The 23,120-nt window shown below is 40.7% G+C and overlaps 1 protein-coding gene across 1 annotated transcript in view; it reads right to left on the bottom strand.

Moving 5' to 3' along the window:
• Positions 1 to 23,120, bottom strand: part of LOC138283896 (proprotein convertase subtilisin/kexin type 5-like) — a 570,601-nt gene that overhangs the window by 121,346 nt on the left and 426,135 nt on the right. The window contains exon 15 of the mRNA XM_069222102.1: positions 19,186 to 19,357. Within this exon, the coding sequence (XP_069078203.1) occupies positions 19,186 to 19,357 (172 nt within the window). The remainder of the gene's footprint in view (positions 1 to 19,185; positions 19,358 to 23,120) is intronic.

The raw sequence follows: 23,120 nt of genomic DNA, 5'->3' as shown, positions 1-23,120 counted from the left end.
TTCTTGTGTTGACCATTTGGTGCCTCCAACCTGTATCCTAAGTAGTAATGTCTCATAGAGCATGGGTGTCACTTGAATATAAGGAAAGGGTAATGTATATGATTGACATTATATTCAGGATTATGTATAGATTACAAAGGGGACTAAATTAATGATCATACAATATGTTGGAAGATATTTTCCTTTAAATGTTCTTACTGAATAATTGTAGCACAATAACCATATGTTCTAGACTCTTCCATTTGTGCTGGCCTGATATGAGTCTAATAGCATATGAAGATATGGGGTGATGATTTCCCTGACAGGTGATGATAGTGGGCAAGGCATAATGAGAGGGTAGGATACTAATATTCTGCTACTGTGGGAATCTTATATTGCTATCCATGGATTAAGACGGCCTCTTTAATTAATCATTTTATTTTCCTTTTTCATAATATGTCAAGTGGGTCAATATGTACATAACTAATTGAATATAGCAACTGCCATTGAATACCCACGATGGTCCTATAATTATTTGTATTATTTTTTCTTTGAGGATGGTCGGGGAATTTCGATCGATAAGGTTCGTGTCTATAGCGATATAGGTGTACACTCAACAGATTATTCATTTTCATCTATTCAGGGTTTAATATATAGAATTAATTGGATGATAATATACAGAAACGATTAGATATTCGGAAACAGAACATATTCTAATATGGTGGATGGCATTGTATATACATTGTCTTTTTACTTTGTTAACATGTATAGATGAAGACAAAGATGGCGCCCAGGCAGACGATATAGTAGCGTACACACCTGCACTTGGACAAAGAAAGTACCATGAGGACCGAAATAGCTTAGGGAGCCGAATACAGACACGAATGGTATGTATTGTTGAGTTCGGCATATATTGTATATGTTGAAGTACACGCCCACTGAAATTGGCGAAGATGTACAAATGGATGCTTGTATGAGATTATATGAAATTGGGGTGCATGAATTATGGAAACTGGAGGGGAGAAATGATTGGATTATGGACATGATTGGGAGGTACTGTTCATTTTGGTGAACATTACTTATTTAGGCATACGTGTTCGCACTAATATCGAAACAGACCAGAGGAAATTGATGATTTGGGTGCCTTAACCGCGAATAACATTACTTTTCTCCTTTTACTTTTTCCTTATGACTCAAGCAAAGAACTGAAGGAGACAATACACGTGGTCTCCGTTCAATGAGGATCAATATTTTTGGAAGATATTTGAAGTAGGCAAGTAATAGTTTGTGGTATTTACTATAAAGATGCCACTTGCATGTTAGTAGAGGCTGATAGTTTGTGATTGGTTACTTATCTTGTACAGGTCTAGCACAATTTGAGCTATCTTCTTCCTTTTCTCTCTTCTTGAAAGTGGCTTTTTCACTCTTCTTGAAATTTGATTCTTTTCATGTGAACATTGGAACTCATAGAGATCTGTTCGCTCTGAGTGTAAAACCTCCTTTTCAGACACTAATTAGTAAAATGCATGTATAAGATTCAACTGAATGTTTCTAGTGTTAAATGCACCTGTTTGACAGTTGTTCTGATTTCCACGAATGTTATATAACTTTATGCCTCTGACACAGAATTGGGGAATGTAATATATGAAATCTAATTGTATATAAGGTTAAAATGGAAGACATGTATGTTACCTTTCAGCCCTGACGAAGCCTTAGCGGTTATGTTTGCATGACGAAACACGTGTTGGCTGGAACGTTGACATTAATTGGAGCAACAGGGATTGTGTGTCAGAAGAGAGCACTACAAGAATGAAATAAAACAAGACGAAACTGAAAAGCACACCATATGAGGATACTGACTCTAATTTGACTTTGAACATGTGCCTTGGATTTTATTCAAGTTGTCAAATCCTCGCCCAGGGTAATTTGGGGGAGATGGGTGGATCTCCCCTTCCAGGAGCACTGTAAATATATAAAATGTACTTCCGATTTTGGTGGGAGACAGTGAGCACCATTACCTATAAAACACCCTTCCATATGTTTTGATAGTACTTGACTAAGTGTAGTTGGCAGCTGGCCTTTGTGCATTCTCCTTAAACAGTTTCACAGAAGCTGGATTGGGTGTTGGCATGATGGGCATGCTGTCACTTACCACACTTGCACTTCAAAGGGGCTGCCTCAGCATGCTAACAAAAGACTTCCCCCGTCTATTGTCACCCCAGATCTCTCAGAGCATTTAAAGTTGGCATCAGGTATAAATACTGGACCTTCAGACCAACTCTTCTGTACAGTCTTGGACCTGCAGAAGACTACAAAAGGACTGCCTTGTACTTCAGTAGACTGATCTGCTACTTGAGGCCTGCCCTGTTTTTCAGAGGACTGCTGTGCTGCTTTAGGCTTGCCTTGTTTTTCAGAGGACAGCCCTGATGCTTGAGACCTGTCTTAAATTTCAGAGGACTGACCTGCTGTTTGAGGCCTGCTCTGTCCTTTAGAGGCCTGCCTTGCTGCTTGAGGCCTTTCTTGCTGCCTCAAGGAGAGAAGACCATGTCCTTGAACCCAGGACTACCACAGTAACTCCAAGGGTCAGTTGGCTGGCCTCCTGTTCTGAGCTACAGGGACACAACTGTGTTTGAGGCCTCCCTGCAACTACCCAGCTGACCTGCAGAAACTAGCCCTCTTGGCACTGCAACTGGGTCTGCCTGGACATGCCTGATCCCTGCTGGTCTTTGCTGAACGGATTTCCAAAAGGTGCCTCTCCAGGCCGTGGACCCTTGGATGGCATAAGTGTAGCCCCTGCGCTCCGGGCTTTGGGAAGATAACTTTTTCAGCTGGACTAACCTGGTCCCTGTATCAGGCCCACACTCCACCACAGTTGGTCTGAACTTGGGACTATGTCCCGGAGTAGCGCGACCAGATGCCCACAGTTAGCTCTTTCTGCTTCTTTGTCCTATTTAGACTTAAACCTTCAAAATCTCCGGTTCTACTCATTGGATGGTTATCATTTTGGGCTCAATTTAATTATCATACTTCTATTTTATTAATGTGATCTGGGATTTTTATTGTGTCATTTTCTCACTTTCTCACTGTTTGTGTGGTGCATAAATACTTAGCTCGTTACCTCTAAGCTAAGCCTGGCTGCTTTTGTGTCAAGCTACTAGATGTTTCTTAAGGGGAGAACATTTTTTGCAAAAGTTAAGGTGTGGCACTGATCCCACACCAAGCGAAGGGAGTTCATTGTGCAGACACTACAAATGAGTGTGCATGTTTTGTGTGCTGTACTGTATGAAAATGCGACTGAGTTTCATGGGGAGCTACCCCGCCGGTCGGCCCAGTGTACCTCTATGGACACCTTGGGTGCTTGGTGTTGACACCGTGTAGGCACTGCTGCTACACAACTTACAATTTCTTGTGAAGGCAGAATATTTCATTGATTCGACTGAGTATTGTAGCTAAACATTCAGCACTATGAAGCAAATAAAGGACTGAAAATGACACTTTATAAAAGTCCCAAATAATGGAGGAAGCAATATATATATTTGGATTTAAAAATGTGTGGGGAAGCTGGCCACTGGGCGCCAAAAACGATTGTGGCACCAGACACCTCTAACACTAAAGCCGGCCCTGTTCGTGACAGTGCCTCGGGAGCACATTTTATTAGTTCCACTCGTTTTACCCAGTCCTGTGGTGCGTGCACTAATCGTTTCGTTAGTATCCGTGACTGAGTGACGCTTTCCTGATCCCGGAAGTTTATCGACTCCCAGGGGTGTGGTGCACGGCACCTGTGAAATTGTTTTGTGATTGCAACGTGCAGTGCTGCGGGAAGGAGGAAGACGGCGTCTTCTCTTTCGACGTCCGAGTAGTTCCGCTGGGGAATTCCCCTGAAGAAAAGGCCACTTTACTTTACATTTAGTCCAAGGGCAGTAAACTGCATATGGGTACCTTGCACTGGCCATAAAAATCAGCAGGCAACGCATATGGCCGTGTTATCTCATACTTCGACACTTTTGTGCAATCCGCAAAGTTAATAACGAGCAGTTCCTTCTCTTGGCTGTTGCTGTTCTGGTAACATGCATCATCTGGAAAGTAACAGCCCAGTTAATTGCGTTACTGCAAATATTGTTCTAAAAGAAGGGAATGAGGGAGGCGTGCTGGAACAGGATCACAGTATGACCAGTGTTTCGCAAGTGTGAACTCTGACAGGGCCTATCCTGCCTTTCATTCTTCCCGCATTGTTGCGCTGAGTACCATTAAGTTGGGTCACAGTATGTACCAGGTATTTACTAATGTAGAGCGTGGACCGTAATTCTTTAAAGAAGCCTGTCTCGCGGGGCTGCAGGGAACTGCCCTAAGCCCCCCCCCTTCGCGTTTTTTGAGGTGCAAAAGTGAGTTTCATTTAATCCTCACTTCTGCTCTGACTTTGCCTTTAGGGATATGACTGATGAGTAGTCAGAACTGCCTCTGTGCTGCTTAAATATAATTGCACAACAGTAAGGTGATGTGCCGCGTGATACTTTTAGGCTACAAGCTGGCAGGCTGAAACACGTTGTTTTACATCCTTGTTTTATTGAAGTAAACTCGTATCAGAAAGCACTAAGACATTATTTAAAACTCATTTCTTCAATAAGGTTCTTGTTATCTATGACTCAGTGAACTGCTTCCGAACAAGAACCAGCACTGCTCATACAAGACAACCACCATGACTTCTACAAAGCATTGCCTTGTACGAGGCGGCAACAAACTCAGGGTACACGTTACTGAAGGTGCTAAGTGTTTCAGCAGGTGTGTTTGATTTTAGGGGTTTACACCTCACCATCACATTCCTCTCAATAATAGGCCAATCTTTGTACATTTCTTTGGATCTCCGAATAGCCCTTCTCAAATGTATGCAAATCTAGGAGTGCAGAGCCTTATGGGTAGAGAAATTAATGTATTGGAGATGCTTGGCCTTCTTGGAAATATCCTCAGCTTCTCTGCATCTATTTGTTCTACTTTCGTTTTAGAAAGGTGCAGTAATGTGATGGTGTTCTGTGCACTAATAGGTGAGCTCAAAACATGTATTTGTAAAACTCTTTCCTACCTTATGTCTCGCAACATGGTGACTTCTATTCCCTGGGATCCTCCTATCACACAGTATGTGCTTCTAGAATCCCCAAGGGGGGTATGAATTGTGGACCTCAAGGCCGAGTGGGGACCAAATATAAGCTCAGGTACCAAAATAAAAGTGGCCAATGACAAATCTGATAGCTAAAAAAGTGGCCCACATTTGCAAATCAGACCAATGCTGAATTTGCGAATACACGCTTTGTGGGTATTGTGCAAGGTACAGGAGACTGCATGCATTTGTGCTCTCGGCAGGCAATATTTGTGGTAATATCAGGGAAATCAAAAGTTAAAACTGGCCCAGTTTGCCATAAAAACAGGCTCGCAAACTGTTACAACTTTGCCCACACCCTGATCTGTTGGATCAACCCACCTGTCACTGCCTGACTGCCATATAGGCCAATCCGACCCTGCTGGGCATAGGTTTTTAGATACACTTTATATTCCACAACCAGGGGAACTCGAATTCCAGGGGCATGCAAACCTACAGACCGTAACAGTTTTAAACAAACACACATCTAGTCAGTATCACACTGGAATTATTAGAAAGGAATCTAGGCTACATGTCCAGGTCAAACAGGATGACTTTAGAAGGCATCCCAGAGTGATTGGTAGATCAGCCAACTACTGCAGGAGTCATTTTCACATCAGAAGACATCATCAAGCTCTTAATTCATCTGCAGAGTTTAGAAACTTAAGCCTGACGAAATAAGGATGATTTGAAAATGAATAGCTGATGCCTTCAAAAGATGTAATTGTTCCTGATGATCGGAGGGTGACTTTAAAATGAGTATTTGTTGACGTCACAATATGTGATTGATCCTGGTGATCTTAGGATGAGTATTTGATTTCTTGACAAGATGACATTGTTCCTGATGTGCTGAGGATGACCTAGAAAATGTGTTTCTGATTATGTCTCAAGCACTAACAATATGGAATAATTCCTTGTGATTCAAGGATGATTTGCTGAATACTTCTAGAGCCTATTTACTACGTTCACTCAATTTTGTATTTAGCATGTTGACTAGTTGGATGATTTGGGAATTATTTGCGGATTACTGCTCAATCAGCTCCATTTATCTAATACATGATTCTTTAATTAAATGCCAATGTGCATAAAGTCTGCTTCAGAAAATAGTGTGCAGTCAGTCATTGGTTAATACTAGACCTGGGCAAAATTTACACGATGCGTAATTATGTGCCAATCACACAAAAACTTATGCGAACAGCACAATTTGCAGTTAATATTTGCAGTTAACACACAGGAATAACAATGGTGCAAGTGCCTGTTTTTCACTGTGCTTTTGTTTAAATATGTCCTTGTATCAAAATACCAAAAATTAACATAGGGGCCCATTTTGTGCTAAAATATATGCAAATACAGATTTGCACTTCACGCTATTATGTATGATTTTGTGCAATTTTGTTGATATTTTGTGTAGTTGTGCGTAAGGGAATTTTGTACATCTCTAGTTAATATATATGGTCTTTCTTTACTTTTAAACCATTTGTATTGATATTAATGGGTAAAAGCAAGCACTGAGTGTTAAAGACACCAATGCTCGATATTAATGATGATAACAATCGGGCTTTGTGGGCATAGCTATTAATATTAAATAGCAAAATACTAGGCAATTAGGGAGCTGGTTTACTAAATGAGTGTGAGGGTAGGAGTGCATTTTAAAAGAAAAGTCAAATTAGACAGCATGTTTGTGTTATCGAATCTTCTTGATATTCCAATTACACATATGTAAAGTTGAAAATTTCCATGAACTACTACTGTGCATCTTTTTTTTAAAGATTCTGATTTTCTGTAAACTGTGAATTTAAGAAAAAAGGCAGATTTATCAGTCTTTACAGTAGAGAGTAATGATTCCCGCTATTGTGGGATTACGTAGGTGAGCTTCTGCCATTTGGAGCTGTCCCTTATTGGAGACCTGTCCCCCTGCACATCCCCTGGTTAACCCTCAATATAAACAAATTGCACAGACCCCTGCTCCATGAGCTCCAACTTCTTTCATGATAAACTAGCTTGCTCTTAGCCGCTTACAAAATCCCCGCAGTTGGATCCTCCTCATAACGTAGCCCCTTGTACCACCTTGTAATGCCGAATGGCAGAAAGTACTGTGTAGGCCACAGGCAGGATAAACAGTCCAGTGTACAGACTGCAGGTAAGTTAATCTTGGCATCAGCAAGTTTGGGCAAAGTGGGAATTCTTCATCCACCTATCTGGAGGAGGACGTTTCTCTACTTTGCACAACTTTACATAAAACAGCAGAACTTTCACTTGCCCTTATTTTTACCACATGGACGTACGGTTAAAAATTGTATCACTATTTTTAAAAAATATATACACATTCAATACTATTTAAAATGCTTTTTTTAATGAGTCTTCCTGACAGCATGGCCGGGGAGGGGCAGTGACCCTGCCCTTATTACACTTCATAGTGTAGCCTGAGCCTGCAACTAGCCCCTTTCTGGCCTGAGTGCCAAACCAAGATTATTCCTAAAAGGCCAGATTTTGAAATCAAAGTCTAGTACTGTAAGAGGCATATACCCCACACAGTTCCTGCCCTTTATAAGCATGCTCCACAGCCAGTTACAATATCCTTCACTCATCGCTCATCTGCCCAATGCCACTGGTTCGTTACCCTTTCCCTTGTCAGTTGCAACAGAATTGTACAGTTCCAGTCATATCATTCATAGCTGGTTACTTGTTATATCAACCAAGCACAGATATTCACAACAGTACTGATTGGATGTTTATCATTTTGGTCTCTATTTATTTATTATACTTCTATTTTATTAATGTGGTTTGGGATTTTTCTTGTGTCATGTCTCACTTCATCACTGTTTGTGTGATGCATAAATACTTAGGTCAGTGCCTCTAAGCTAAGCCTGGCTGCTTTTGTGTCAAGCTACTAGATGGTTCTAAGGGGAGAACATTTTTTGCAAAAGTTAAGGTGTGGCACTGATGGCACACTAAGAGAAGGGATTTCATTGTGCAGACACCACGGATGAGTGTGCATGTTTTGTGTGCTGTACTGTTTGAAAATGTGACTGAGTTTCATAAGAAGCTACCCCGCCGGTCGGCCCAGTGTACCTCTATGGACACCTTGGGTGCTTGGTGTTGACACCGTGTAGGCACTGCTGCTACACAACTTACAATTTCTTGTGAAGGCAGAATATTTCATTGATTCGACTGAGTATTGTAGCTAAACATTCAGCACTATGAAGCAAATAAAGGACTGAAAATGACACTTTATAAAAGTCCCAAATAATGGAATAAGCAATATATATATTTGCATATAAAAAGAAGTTGCTTTTTGTACTTTTAGATTGAGAGAATGGTAAATGAGAGGATACCATAGGACTGGGAATGGTGATGTGTCTTGGGAAGACATGCCTCAGTGTTGAAGGCCTCATCAGTCTTCTGTGTGAGAGACTCCCTGTTGTACATTCAATCTATGTACACATCCCTAAATGGGCCTTTTGGTTACGCTACACAGCTGCCTTAATGATAGTTACCAACGATTTGCAATTACAAGCACCTGGAACTCTAAACCAAGGGTTGGGATGAGTATCGCTATTAAAGAAATAACACGCATTTCTGAGAGAGGAGCTAAGGGGAGTGCACTGTTGGAAGGTGGTAGTGAGAGAGAATTTGTTGGGAAGCTGGCCACTGGGCGCCAAAAACCATTGTGGCACCAGACACCTCTAACGCTAAAGCCGGCCCTGTTCGTGACAGTGCCTCGGGAGCACATTTTATTAGTTGCGCTCGTTGTACCCAGTCCTGTGGTGCGTGCACTAATAGTTTCGTTAGTATCCGTGACTGAGTGACGCTTTCCTGATCCCGGAAGTTTATCGACTCCCAGGGGTGTGGTGCACGGCACCTGTGAAATTGTTTTGTGATTGGAACGTGCAGTGCTGTGGGAAGGAGGGAGACGGCGTCTTCTCTTTCGACGTCCGAGTAGTTCCCCTGGGGAATTCCCCTGAAGAAAAGGCCACTTTACTTTACATTTAGTCCAAGGGCAGTAAACTGCATATGGGTACCTTGCACTGGCCATAAAAATCAGCAGGCAACGCATATGGCCGTGTTATCTCACACTTCGACACTTTTGTGCAATCCGCAACGTTAATAACGAGCAGTTCCTTCCCTTGGCTGTTGCTGTTCTGGTAACATGCATCATCTGGAAAGTAACAGCCCAGTTAATTGCGTTACTGCAAATATTGTTCTAAAAGAAGGGAACGAGGGAGGCGTGCTGGAACAGGATCACAGTATGACCAGTGGTTCGCAAGTGTGAACTCTGACAGGGCCTATCCTGCCTTTCATTCTTGCGGCATTGTTGAGCTGAGTACCATTAAGTTGGGTCACTGTATCTACCAGGTATTTACTAACGTAGAGCGTGGAACGTAATTTTTGAAAGAAGCCTGTCTCGCGGGGCTGCAGAGAACTGCCCTAAGGCCCCCCCCTTCGCGTTTTTTGAGGTGCAAAAGTGAGTTGCATTTAATCCTCACTTCTCCTCTGACTTTGCCTTTAGGGATATGACTGATGAGTAGTCAGAACTGCCTCTGCCTCTGTGCTGCTTAAATATAATTGCACAACAGTAAGGTGATGTGCCGCATGCTACTTTTAGGCTACAAGCTGGCAGGCTGAAACACGTTGTTTTACATCCTTGTTTTATTGAAGTAAACTCGTACCAGAAAGCACTAAGAAATTATTTAAAACTCATTTATTCAATAAGGTTCTTGTTATCTATGACTCTGTGAACTGCTTCCAAACAAGAACCAGCACTGCTCATACAAGACAACCACCATGACTTCTACAAAGCATTGCCTTGTACGAGGCGGCAACTAGTCTCGAGGTACACGTTACTGAAGGTGCTAAGTGTTGGAGCAGGTGTGTTTGATTTTAGGGGTTTACACCTCACCAACACATTCCTCTCAATAATAGGCCAATCTTTGTACATTTCTTTGGATCTCCGAATAGCCCTTCTCAAATGTATGCACATCTAGGAGTGCAGAGCCTTATGGGTAGAGAAATTAGTATATTGGAGATGCTTGGCCTTCTTGGAAATATCCTCAGCTTCTCTGCATCTATTTGTTCTAATTTCGTTTTAGAAAGGTGCAGTAATGTGCTGGTGTTCTGTGCACTAATAGGTGAGCTCAAAACATGTATTTGTAAAACTCTTTCCTACCTTATGTCTCGCAACTTGGTGACTTCTATTCCCTGGGATCCTCCTATCACACAGTATGTGCTTCTAGAATCCCCTAGGGGTGTTTGAGTTGTGGACATCAGGACCGAGTGGAGACCAAATATAAGCCCAGGTACCAAAATAAAAGTGGCCAATGACAAATCTGATAGCTAAAAAAGTGGCCGACATTTGCAAATCAGACCAATGCTGAATTTGCAAAGACACGCTTTGTGGTACAGGAGACTGCATGCATTTGTGCTCTCAGCAGGCAATATTTGTGGTAATATCAGGGAAATCAACAGTAAAAACTGGCCCAGCTTGCCATAAAAACAGGCTCGCAAACTGTTACAACTTGGCCCACACCCTGATCTGTTGGATCAACCCACCTGACACTGCCTGACTGCCATAAAGGCCAATCCGACCCTGCTGGGCATAGGTTTTTAGATACACTTTATATTCCACAACCAGGGCAAATCGAATTCGAGGGGCATGCAAACCTACAGACCTTAACAGTTTTAAACAAACAGACACCCAGTCAGTATCACACTGGAATTATTAGAAAGGAATCCAGGCTTCAAGTCAAGGTCAAACAGGATGACTTTAGAAGGCATCCCAGAGTCATTGGTAGATCAGCCAACTACTGCAGGAGTCATTTTCACATCAGAAGACATCATCAAGCTCTTTAATTCATCTGCAGAGTTTAGAAACTTAAGCCTGACGAAATAAGGATGATTTGAAAATGAGTAGCTGACGACTTCAAAAGATGTAATTGTTCCTGATGATCGGAGGGTGACTTTAAAATGAGTATCTGATGACGTCACAATATGTGATTGATCCTGGTGATTTTAGGATGAGTATTTGATTTCTTGACAAGATGACATTGTTCCTGATGTGCTGAGGATGACCTAGAAAATGTGTTTCTGATTATTTCTCAAGCACTGACAATATGGAATAATTCCTTGTGATTCAGGGATGATTTGCTGAATACTTCAAGAGCCTATTTACCAAGTTCACTCAATTTTGTATTTAGCATGTTGACTAGTTGGATGATTTTGGAATTATTTGCGGATTACTGCTCAATGAGCTCCATTTAGCTCATACATGATTCCATAATTAAATGCCAATCTCCATAAAGTCTGCTTCAGAAAATAGTGTGCAGTCAGTCATTGGTTAATATTAGACCTGGGTGAAATTTACACTATGCGTAATAATGTGCCAATCACACAAAAACAGCACAGCGAACAGCACAGTTTGCAGTTAACATTTCCCGCTAACACACAGGAATAACAATGGTGCGAGTGCCTGTTATTCACTGTGCTTTTGTTTAAATATGTCCTTGTACCAAAGTACCAAAAATTAACATAGGGGCCCATTTTGTGCTAAAATATATGCAAATACAGATTTGCACTTCACGCTATTATATATAATTTTGTGTAATTTTGTTGAAATTTTGTGAAGTGACACGTGAGGGAATTTTGTACATCTCCAGTTGATATATGTGGGCTTTCTTTACTTTTAAACCATTTGTATTGATATTAATGGGTAAAAGCAAGCACTGAGTGTTAAAGACATCAATGCTCGATATTAATGATGATAACAATCGGGCCATGTGGGCATAGCTATTAATATTAAATAGCAAAATACTAGGCAATTAGGGAGCTGGTTTACTAAATGAGTGTGAGGGTAGGAGTGCATTTTAAAAGAAAAGTCAAATTAGACAGCATGTTTGTGTTATCGAATCTTCTTGATATTCCAATTACACATATGTAAAGTTGAAAATGTCCATGAACTACTACTGTGCATCTTTTTTTTAAAGATTCTGATTTTCTGTAAACTGTGAATTTAAGAAAAAAGGCAGATTTATCAGTCTTTACAGTAGAGAGTAATGATTCCCGCTATTGTGGGATTACGAAGGTGAGCTTCTGCCATATGGAGCTGTCCCTTATTGGAGACCTGTCCCCCTGCACATCCCCTGGTTAACCCTCAATATAAACAAATTGCACAGACCCCTGCTCCATGAGCTCCAACTTCTTTCATGATAAACTAGCTTGCTCTTAGCCGCTTACAAAATCCCCGCAGTTGGATCCTCCTCATAACGTAGCCCCTTGTACCACCTTGTAATGCCGAATGGCAGAAAGTACTGTGTAGGCCACAGGCAGGATAAACAGTCCAGTGTACAGACTGCAGGTAAGTTAATCTTGGCATCAGCAAGTTTGGGCAAAGTGGGAATTCTTCATCCACCTATCTGGAGGAGGACGTTTCTCTACTTTGCACAACTTTACAGAAGACGACAGAACTTTCACTTACCCCTATTTTTACCACATGGACGTACGGTTAAAAATTGTATCACTATTCTTTCAAAAAAATATATACACATTCAATACTATTTAAATAAAATAAAATAAATGAGTCTTCCTGACAGCATGGCTGCCCTTATTACACTTCATAGTGTAGCCTGAGCCTGCAACTAGCCCCTTTCTGGCCTGGGTGCCAAACCAAGATTATTCCTAAAAGGGCACATTTTAAAATGAAATTCTAGTACTGGAAGTCTACATTTCAGCCACTTTCACCACCAAATCACAGCTCTGCTTCTAACTGCAGCTCACACCACTTATGACCACGTCCTTCGCAACAACTCAAAGTGCTTATCCCCAGTACTTTACAGCACCAGCTAAGCCATTCAGCAATTCCAGTCCTTAACATTTGCTCACAGCCATTTGAACTATTAATCTACTTTTCTTCACCCACAAACCAAGTAATTATACTCTGCCAACAACACTGCAAATATTTTATCATTCACAACACACCCGCCACTTTATGCAGTACCATTCATCAAAAATTATTTTTAAGCTCACTCACTAGTCTCTCTCCCTCAGCTACAGTCAGATATACCAGCCTGCTTTTCATAATTAGGCAAAATACCACTAAGCCACACAAACGAACTTTCTCCACTCACAAGTTTAAAGACTTCTCTCAACATATTTAATCAAACTGCTCTCCGTGAGCTACTCTTCAGCTCACAGCCACTAGACCAATAACTCAGCACGAACACTTACATAGACTTCCACTGAATTTCACAGTCACACCACATCTTAATTGTTGCACAATGATTGATGAAAATGAAGAATACTTTGAGCCAAAAAAATTGGTCAGATTTTTCTCACCCTTGGAGTTACCAGTATTTGCAGGAGGACGGCTCATACTCATTATGAGTTGGACCATATGGGTAATTCCTGGTTCGCCCTCTTCTAGTAATTCCCCATCTTCCCACCAATTTACACAAAGAAATTTCACCTAATTTAAGCAGTTTAAATGTCAATGTGAAAGAAAATAATCTGTAATTCGGATGCGGCTCGCAACAGCTGTTACTTGTCCCATCAGTTTTTGGACCAATCATTATGTGTTAAATCATACACCCAACAACAGCTCATCACAGCATGCCTCTCCTACAGTCTCAAACTCATGCACATGAAATGGCTCCAAGTAAAACCTCTGATGGTAAGAATAACCATACTTCCACTCACTTATTTACATCTCTTCTCAACCAGCTTGCTTGATAAGAGTGACCAACCCCAAAATGAGAGAGTAGAGGAGACTCGGGTTTAAAAAGAGTGCAGTGATGATACTGATGACTTATTGGTTCTCTTCTCTGGGTAACTCACCACTGCTATGAAGTTGTAATATCGAAGGTGTCAAATGTAGTAATCATGAAATCATCCTGGAGTGGCATGAACTTATCCTGCTGCCCTTATGGGTAAGGCTAGATGACTTTGTGAGTTTGTTAAAGGGAAGCGACTGCTCATGTTAATCTGTCTTTTACTAGACCTAGTTCAGTTTACCACAAGCAGATAAAGCGAACAGCCAGAAGTATCCTGCAGCGATCCATGAGTTGCTAAGATATTAATTGCCCTTCAGTGAAGTCACATATGTTATATGGCTGGCTGTGCAGGAACAGATCTAGATTGACTGGCTTCCTACAAGACAATAAGATGGGTCGAATCACTGATTGCCTGCCATCAACCAATCAGAATGGGTCCCTGTGGTTAGCCACATGGGTCTGAATACTGAAAAAACATCCAAAAAAACAATAGCCCTCCCAGGATCGTTTTGTGAGCAGTTTTCATGTGCTCAAACAAGGAAAAGGAATCCACTCTTCGCTTTATGTATCACCTACAGAATTGTCATTGGTGGTCTTTGAAGCCATGATCTGTTCCACAGAAAAAAATTAAAAGAAAAATGCTTATTCCTTAATTTTCTCAAAAATGTTTGACCATTTCTACCTAAGATATTACCCTGGAGCAACACAGCCCCAAGGCAAAGTAAAATTTGGGGGTGGGAGGGGTTTGAGCTTCAGATTTGTAATTGTAAAATACATTATATGACAAGCAGGGGGCATGAGAGGGGCTAAAGGGGCAATGGAAAGGGAAAGAAATAGGGTTTGGTAGGTGAACTAAGTGAAAAACCCATTGTTTTGTAATATACCCAACATTTGTGAAAACTTTCAAAGCAGAGAAGGAGTGTGTGCGCGTTATCTGTGTGTACGTAAAATTCCTTGTGAAATTTGACAGACACCTCACCATACCTGACTGAAAGCACCTGTACCTAACTATTTTACAGAAAATACATTTATAAGGGGGGTGTAACACCCCAAACACCTCCCTGAAGCTATGCCTCTGACAGCCCCATTCCTAAATCCTTGTGGGATCATCCCCCTGGAGTAATACATCCCCATCCAGTGGTGTGGGGACCCACCCAGTCAATCAGCTTAAGAGGGGGTCACCACTCATCCCCATGTGCTGATGAACTGGGTCCCACTAAATGTTAAGCTGTTTATGGGCCTTTTCCGTCTGCAGACAAAGTACCCATAAATAATACTATCAGGCAATACCATGGCAGGGGTTGTGGTAGGTGGGCTGTTATGCCTAGCAAAGGAAACAGAGCATGACAAATGATTAGAACAGGGGAAAATGCTGAGAGAAAGACAAATAGTACAAGTAAGCATGAGAGAGAAATATAAGAAAAACTAAATAGGAGAGGCATAATATGAGTAGGTAGAAAGAAGAAAGGAAGGGTGAACAGGAGGAAACATGAAAGTATATAATGAGAAAAGGTGAAAGGGAAAACAGAGGGGTTGGAGTAATGACAAAAGAATAAATGGATGGGCAGGTGAAAGTGTAAGAGAACACTGAAAGTATTAATAGGGTAAGAAGTGAATGTATGGAAGCATGAAGAATGGACAGACAGTACTGCCAAGTTTCTCCAGTCCATGCTTGATGTGCTGCTCCAGTCAATGTTTTTTCTTTGAATTCTGGGATTTGTAGTCATGTTTAAACCATTATAAAACAAGGTTACAAGTCCCAGAATTCAAAGGGAAAAATCTGGCCTGGAGTACCACATCTTGAATGGATCTGGGAGACTGGGTTGGTATGGACAGAAGGGCAAGAGTGAAAGGATGGCCACGTGGACATATTGCTGGGTGGATGCATAATAGAACAGATGTATATGTGCAAGGATATATGGATGGATGGAATATCAAAGGTGAAGGTAATTCTCCTCATGGTGGTCGGGTTTGCTTGCCTAATGTGCACAGTGTGATAACAGGTGTGGGTTAAGTGGGGGTTTAGGCGTAACAGTATTTTAATTTACTGGCTACTTCCTTCTCCCAAAACTAAAATCATCATGGAGTAATAATGCTTCACCCAGAAGTCATTGTGGGATCATCCCGGGTTAGTATAGCCTCATCCTAAAGCTGTCATGGAATCATCATTGAGTAATACAGCCTCATCCTGAACAGAGGGCTCAAAATACAGTGTCATCGTTAGAATATCATGGAAACTTTTTATCAAGTTATGGTTTTAACATTGATTTGTTTTTTTCAATGAAAACTTTTTGAAGGAAAGCCTGTTTTTTCTCATGTTTCAAAACATTTTCTGATTGTGCAAGGGAGACAGCAGTTTAGAATGTTGATCTTTCCTCAGATCAAGTGTCATTCTAAGTGAAAGCCAGCAGAGGGAGCAGCTCCACAACACTTCTGTTAACCACGGGCGGTTACATCTGCGGTAGAGAGAAAGCTCAGAACGAGAAATGCACTCTATATCTAAGGGCAATTGGGATGTGTCTGCACTGTCTTCTAAAATTGGGGCACTGAATGTTAACTTTAAGGCCCATATTTATATTTTTTTAGCGCCGCATTTGCGTCATTTTTTGACGCAAAAGGGGTGCAAACTTACAAAATACAACTGTATTTTGTAAGTTTGCTCGGCTTTTGCGTCAAAAAGCAGCACAAATGCAGCGCTAAAAAAAGTATAAATAGGGGCCTAAGTTTGTGCTGGAGTTCTATTTCTATATTTAAAAATAAACATTTTAGAACTGTTTCTTCATTGTTTGAAATTCAATAAATCACTGATGACACTAAATACTTTTTGGACTGTAGTTTCCAATGAACTCTGTTCTCATTTAAATGATCCTTTACATTTTCGATTTAAAAGCATTTCCATTAAAATGTTGCCTCTAATTTTCCTTGTTTTGTTAAAAATGGCTTTCCTTAAAGAAGGATTTCCATGACTTTGTTTCCTCCAATACGCTTTGTGGGTTTTTATTTTTCTATGAATTCACCTACTACCCTCACAAATTACTAGTCCTGATTTCTTGTGCGTGCTCACTTTGGGGAAGGGTCAGAGAAATTACATGTGTTCTTAAGCATGTTATGTCCATTCCTAATGTGCATCTCTTTCTGGAAACTATAGGAGAGGTTCATGGGACACAACGTGTCCGTTTTCCCAACGGCCTAAGGGCTAATGGGAAATCTATAGGTTGTGACCAGGACTAGTCTGGCATGCGTCAAAATCACCTGAAAGTTACAGCACTTTTACATCTTACTCAAACTCAGTGCTGAAATGAAGTTTAGCTGAAATATACATATTCTGAGGAATCCCAAGCAGTTATTGTCCTTATTCTAAATCGTATGCGGAGAACGTAGATTATTGGCATCCAAGTTATTAAGGTACTCGGCGAGGTTAGCTGAGATGCTGCCATGATTACGAGGGCGGAGATGTTGATATTGATACTTTACCCAGTGGCTCTGTCTACAATATAACTTTTTCAACTAATTTGTAACATTTTTCCCACTTCTTGTCTACCTTTATTTTGCTCAGGTTATGCGTCCAAGTAACCTGCTTGAAAACGTCAAAAATGTTTATGGCTTAGGTGAGGAAGAGACAGTTCATCTCTGTATTTCTATTGATGGAAAAAGTTTTACTCGGGAGGGGGGGGGCACACTGCCTCTCATCCCAGCACAGTCCACCCCATTGCATCCTGGTAAATGCATTATGCTTACTTCAAAGTTGCTGCAGGTTTTCACCAAAGTTGGTGCAGGTAGTGTTGTTATCTCTAGGCACGTGTTTCTGGGTTTAGCCCTTCATCAGTGGAGATCAGAAGTAGCGGAGAGCAGACAAAAGTCATATAGGGTTACTGGTATGCTGCCCAAGAATTCACAGGTCCCCGTACCACTCCGCAGGCACACAGGTGCAGCACTACCTACATCCAACTTTAGTGAAAAACTACAGCAACTTTGAAGTAAGCGGACTGCATTTACCAGGATGCAAAGGGGTGGACTGGACTGGGATGAGAAGCAGCGTGTTCCCTCCCCCCTTGTATTTAAAAGGCTTACCTGGGATGCACTTGTCTGCCTGTGGAGTGGTACGGTGACAGGTGAAGACATGGGCAGCATTTCAGCCACCCCAGATGACTTTTCTCTGCTCTCTACTGATGAAGGGCTCAACACAGAAACACATGTCTAGAGGTAACATCACTATCTGCACCAACTCTGGTGAAAAACTACTGCAACTTTGAAGTAAGCGAATTGCATTTACCAGGACGCATTGGGGTGAAATGTGCTGGGATGTGCAGCAGTTTGCTCCTTCTGTACTTGTGGAAAAAAAGTACTGTTAGCAGGAAAAGTTGTATGTCATTTGATAAAGTTCCAAGGGGGTTTTAGTTTTGCTTTACCAAGTACATTTGGTTTTACCTTTTTGTTGTGTTATATTGCTGCTTGCATTTGTGAACAAAATAACCAAAAGCACACTATAGCCTTTGTGGAGGCAAAGGAAGGTAGTAGGAGGCGAGGCAGATGTTTCCAGCCAGGGCTTACACTGATCTAGGTGAAGAAACCTGGTGATGTCACAGGTGTAACAATAGGCCTGAGCTCCAGGGTGGCCCTCAGCACAGTACACTGTGCACAGGAGGTGGGCCCGTGGCCTAAAAGCTCCTTACTGAGTTGCTGGGTAGTCTTCATGTACTTTGCAGGGGAGCCCCTTTAATTTCGATATGCCACTGGGTGATGTAGTCGGTGCTGGAGTGAGTTTTATAACGGAATGAGTCTAAAGTACAACTGTGTGTATGTGTTAATTGCCTATGCTGAATGATATCATATCAAAATGATACACTGCACAATGCTTCAATGGTGGCTGAATATAAAATAAACAAAAATTAAACTTAATATCTGTAATGTTTTACTTTAGTTAGCTTCTCACATTCTGACCAGTTTGTTTTTTAAGATTTTCAGAGACAAATGGGGTATTTTTCACATACGTTAGTTACAATGTGCTAAAGCGAGTGTTTTATGTACAATATACGGAATGTATGCATAAGTACGTACACATGGATGGCAAGAAAGTTTAACAATATTAAAAAACCCTCACTTGTCTTTATACATTAATTGCAAATTAACCAAAAAGACGACTGAAAAAGCCCAACCCTATTCCTCTCCTTTGGTTTTAGGGTACGTTTTATGTTACACCCTCAGTGGGACCCTCAGACCCTTGGACACTGCACCTGCTGCACTGTTGATAACCACACCCTTGGCATAGAGTTCCTCAAAAAGACAACTATATATTTTAACACTTGCACATACCTAGATTTGATCTACAGAAGCAGCAGTCAGGCTGATCTATCTGTGGGTCACAGCAATGAATGCACTTTTTCTCTGCGGGGGCCCAGGCAGAGTTCGCTTTGCATATGACGCAGTGCTCCGGGCCAGGGCCGGTACAATGGCGACACGACTGGTCACATGGTGTGCATTTCTCCTGAAAGACAGACATTCCTCTCAAACATAAAGCATACAATTATTTTACACATTCATTACTGTCTTGAAAGATTTATCATCAAATTTATTACACTTCAAAGATAAACTTTCTCAGGTGATACTTTGAAACACATGATGACAAATGAAAATACATAGCTTTCTACTGATAATTGTGTTGCACATAGACATTGATATCTCTAAGGTGTGGGGCGCAGTTGGGACCAGTGACCGAGGCCTGTTTGTCCGGGCTCCCCTTTGTGTCCCATCACCACAGCTGTTGAGCACCACCTCGCAGAAGAAAACCTGACACCTTACCTTACCATACATAGAAATATGTACAAGGGTCACTCACTGCGAAACAATGCTTGTTTGAAGTAATCTTTAAGCTATACGTTAGCTAAAAGGTATAACATGTTTATGACTTTGTGCATGAGTCGTACGTGTATAAGTAATTATATCTATGTATACACCCACACACACAGGCACTTCAGGCTTGTCCACCTGAAAATTACTTTTTGAGATGGTACTGCGCACAGAGTTAAGGAATGCAGGATTTCCCCATAACAGGAACATTAGAGCACACTTTTGATTGAAAAGACAACTATGCAGCTATGAAGTATCAATATACAAGTTGGTCACATATGTGTTACAAGTTCACACACATTTAAAACTTGACAATACGAAGAGATAGTTGCTGCTCTGTGTGTGGAACTGCATTGCTGCACCAGCTCTCAAGGTTAGGAAGTTAGCATTTGTCTGGTCTGGTGGCTCAGTGCATTAACGCGCCCACCCTAGAAATCTGTTTTTGATCCCAAGCACAGTCCCAGGTTTAAATCCCAGTGGCTTTAATTATCCCTTCACCATTCCAATGTCAATAAAATCAATAGTAATGAGTTAGGTATCAATAAACATCTGTCAATCGCAAGAGCATCTTCTCGATGAACATTGTGCTCTACATTTACGTCATGTTTATATTGTGCACTTAACGCATTTAGATTTCTTAAAAAATGGGTGGACGATTGCCATCTGAGCTTGTGCCCAGAAGATTAACTTTATCCCGAGGCCAAATGACCTGCAATGTGTCCTCCAACCAAAGATCCCAGCTGAAGTCTAGAACAAAAACTTGCAGTACCTGTTACGAAGGAGCATTGACTGAGACTATCAAAAAACTGCACCCCTCTAACTAAAGACACAAAAAACAAAAAATTGATTTTCAGATGGTCTAACCGATGTCAAAGCTTGTGAAACATCATGGTATGAGAATACAGTACACAAAACACATATTTAAAGTCAAAATACCATGTTACCGTACTTAGAAGGTAAAATGACTCCAAGAAAAAACATACCAGCTAACTGTTAGTGAATGCCGATCACAAACCCCTCAGCCCCCTCTATCCAAAAGGATAATAATAAAACTTGGAAATGTTTCCATGTGCTTTGAGAAGGAAAAGTAAAAAAAAAAAAAAGACATTGACCTTTCCCTTACACAATCAAAAAAATTGAATCACTCATTCTATACCATTGCAAAGCTCAAACTCAGGCGTCAGGTCTAGATGTACCACAGAGGCTGCAATCCTTCACATAACTGCTAAAGCCTTACTAATAACTAACAAAAGTGACTACTGCATTAAATTCTTTTTAAGCTGTATGATGCATCTAACATGGTCAAACACTTTGCAAATAGATACTTTCATACTTAAAGAACTGACCTCAACAAATACAGGTTATGACTGTCTGTCCCCGCCCCCATTCCTCTTCTTTGCAGGGTTCCTAAAGGCTCGATCGAATGCCCCACTCTCCTTGATGCGTACAATGAATCACTAATTTCTCTCTTGAAACTCTACAACATCTCCTACTACCTACATGCTGACAGCGTTCAGCTACATATGAAGGCCCCGTTGTAGTAAATACTCCAATATGTAGTTTAAGAAGATTTATTGTAGGCTGAAACACCGAATAACATTCATGGCCTCGACTCGGCTCACTACTTCTCTAACTCCTTAGGCAACTGTTCTCTTGCCCTCACAATCTAGACTCCCTGGTTGTCAAAGGGACAGCAGCTCTATGGAGCCTTGAGCAGTACAATGAAATAAGTACAACATAACACATCTTTCTCCTTTACGACAAATAATTAAAACAAATTATGTACTCAAATCTGGCTATTTGTGAACATTATACTGTAAAAGAACTGTGGAAAAAAAAAAAGAACATTACATTACAAATTATTACAACATTTCATAATCAGATTGCCATTTTGGTTTGTTTCTCATACATTTTTTCTTTCTCATCGCACTACATGTGTCCAACTCAGTCCTTTCTTCTCTATCCATTTTACCACTTACTTTCAATACCTCTAAACTTGTATCTATTGAGTCTACTTCAAGACTTTCCTTTTGATGACTTTCACAGGCCGCATTTCCATCCTGATCTCTCATCTGTTCTTCTTCAACTCGTCCCTCAATATCCACTACTTCCTCCACATTCACTACTTCTTCTACTTGTCCCTCCAGACCATTCTCCTTCCTTCAGGAAACAGCATTTTGATCATCACCTTGCCAGTCCATTCTGGCATTCTTAGTAGGAATCATTTCTTTATTTACAAACCCATCCTTAAGAATTGCAATTCTCTTCAAATTCCAAACCTTACCATCACTTAACATGACAGCATTGCACAATACTTCGATCATTTTCAAAGGTTCTGTAAATTGACTTTAGCCTTTCTTAACTTTCCAAGGTTTTTTAACCTTACATATTGTTCCCACTTCTACCATGGTTTCTTCTGTGTTCTTCCTTAAAGCATACTTTTTTTTGTACTTTTAATGGGTGTCAACAAAGATTTTTCTAATCCCTACAAAAGGAATATCCACAGTTGAAGAACATATTAACCATTCTGGATTACCTTTAGTTCTGGCCTCCCTACCTAACATGACCTCAAAAGCCGATACTCCAAGAGCATCATGAATAGTAGTTCTGTACATCCAAACTGTTTTGAAAACTTGAATTCCCCAATCACTTCCATTGTTGCTAGCTATCTGCAGAGCATTTTTGATTACCCTATTAAATCATTCTATCATTCCATTTCCACTGGGATTATAGAGTGATGTGGTTCTATGTTTTATTCACACTTTACCAAAATACTTTTGTGCTTTATGAGATGTGATTTGAACACTATGGTCACTAATTATTTTTTATAGGTAAACCTTCATTTAAAAAGACTTCATCTAAACACATTTTTACTGCATCACTGTCAACTCTTTCACAATTTTAACAACTGGCCATCTTGAGAAGATATCAATTAAGACAATTACTTCATATTTCTAAGTTTCTCTTATAGGACCCATGATATTTATAGCAAGTGTGTCCCAAGGTTTTTATTGGAACTATAGGCTCACACATACTAGGTCTAAGGGTACTCAGAGATTTATCACAATTGGAGCAAACACTACATTTCCTGACCATTATTTCCACAAACATGCATAAACCCAGCCACCAATACCATCTTTTTACAATTTGCTTAGTTTTGACAATCCCTCTATGACCTTCATGACACAAAATTACAGTTTTCTTCCTTAAGCTAACTTGAGGTACAACTTTATCACCTCTTTGTACAATTCCATTCTCTACTGTTAATCCATTCCTTAAAGTCTTAGTGCTACAGTTTGTGCCCAATCTTGTTTAATGTATTGTATTAACTTTGGTAACACAGTATCCTTAGTATTTTATTTTTTTTCTTCTTCTTTAATGCTAGTTATGCCATGATCATG

Source organism: Pleurodeles waltl, chromosome 3_1, assembly GCF_031143425.1.
Source record: "Pleurodeles waltl isolate 20211129_DDA chromosome 3_1, aPleWal1.hap1.20221129, whole genome shotgun sequence".
NCBI classification, from domain to species: Eukaryota; Metazoa; Chordata; class Amphibia; order Caudata; family Salamandridae; genus Pleurodeles; species Pleurodeles waltl.
The sequence above is the reverse complement of the archived record's forward strand: the minus strand, read 5'-3'. Positions and strand labels throughout refer to the sequence as shown.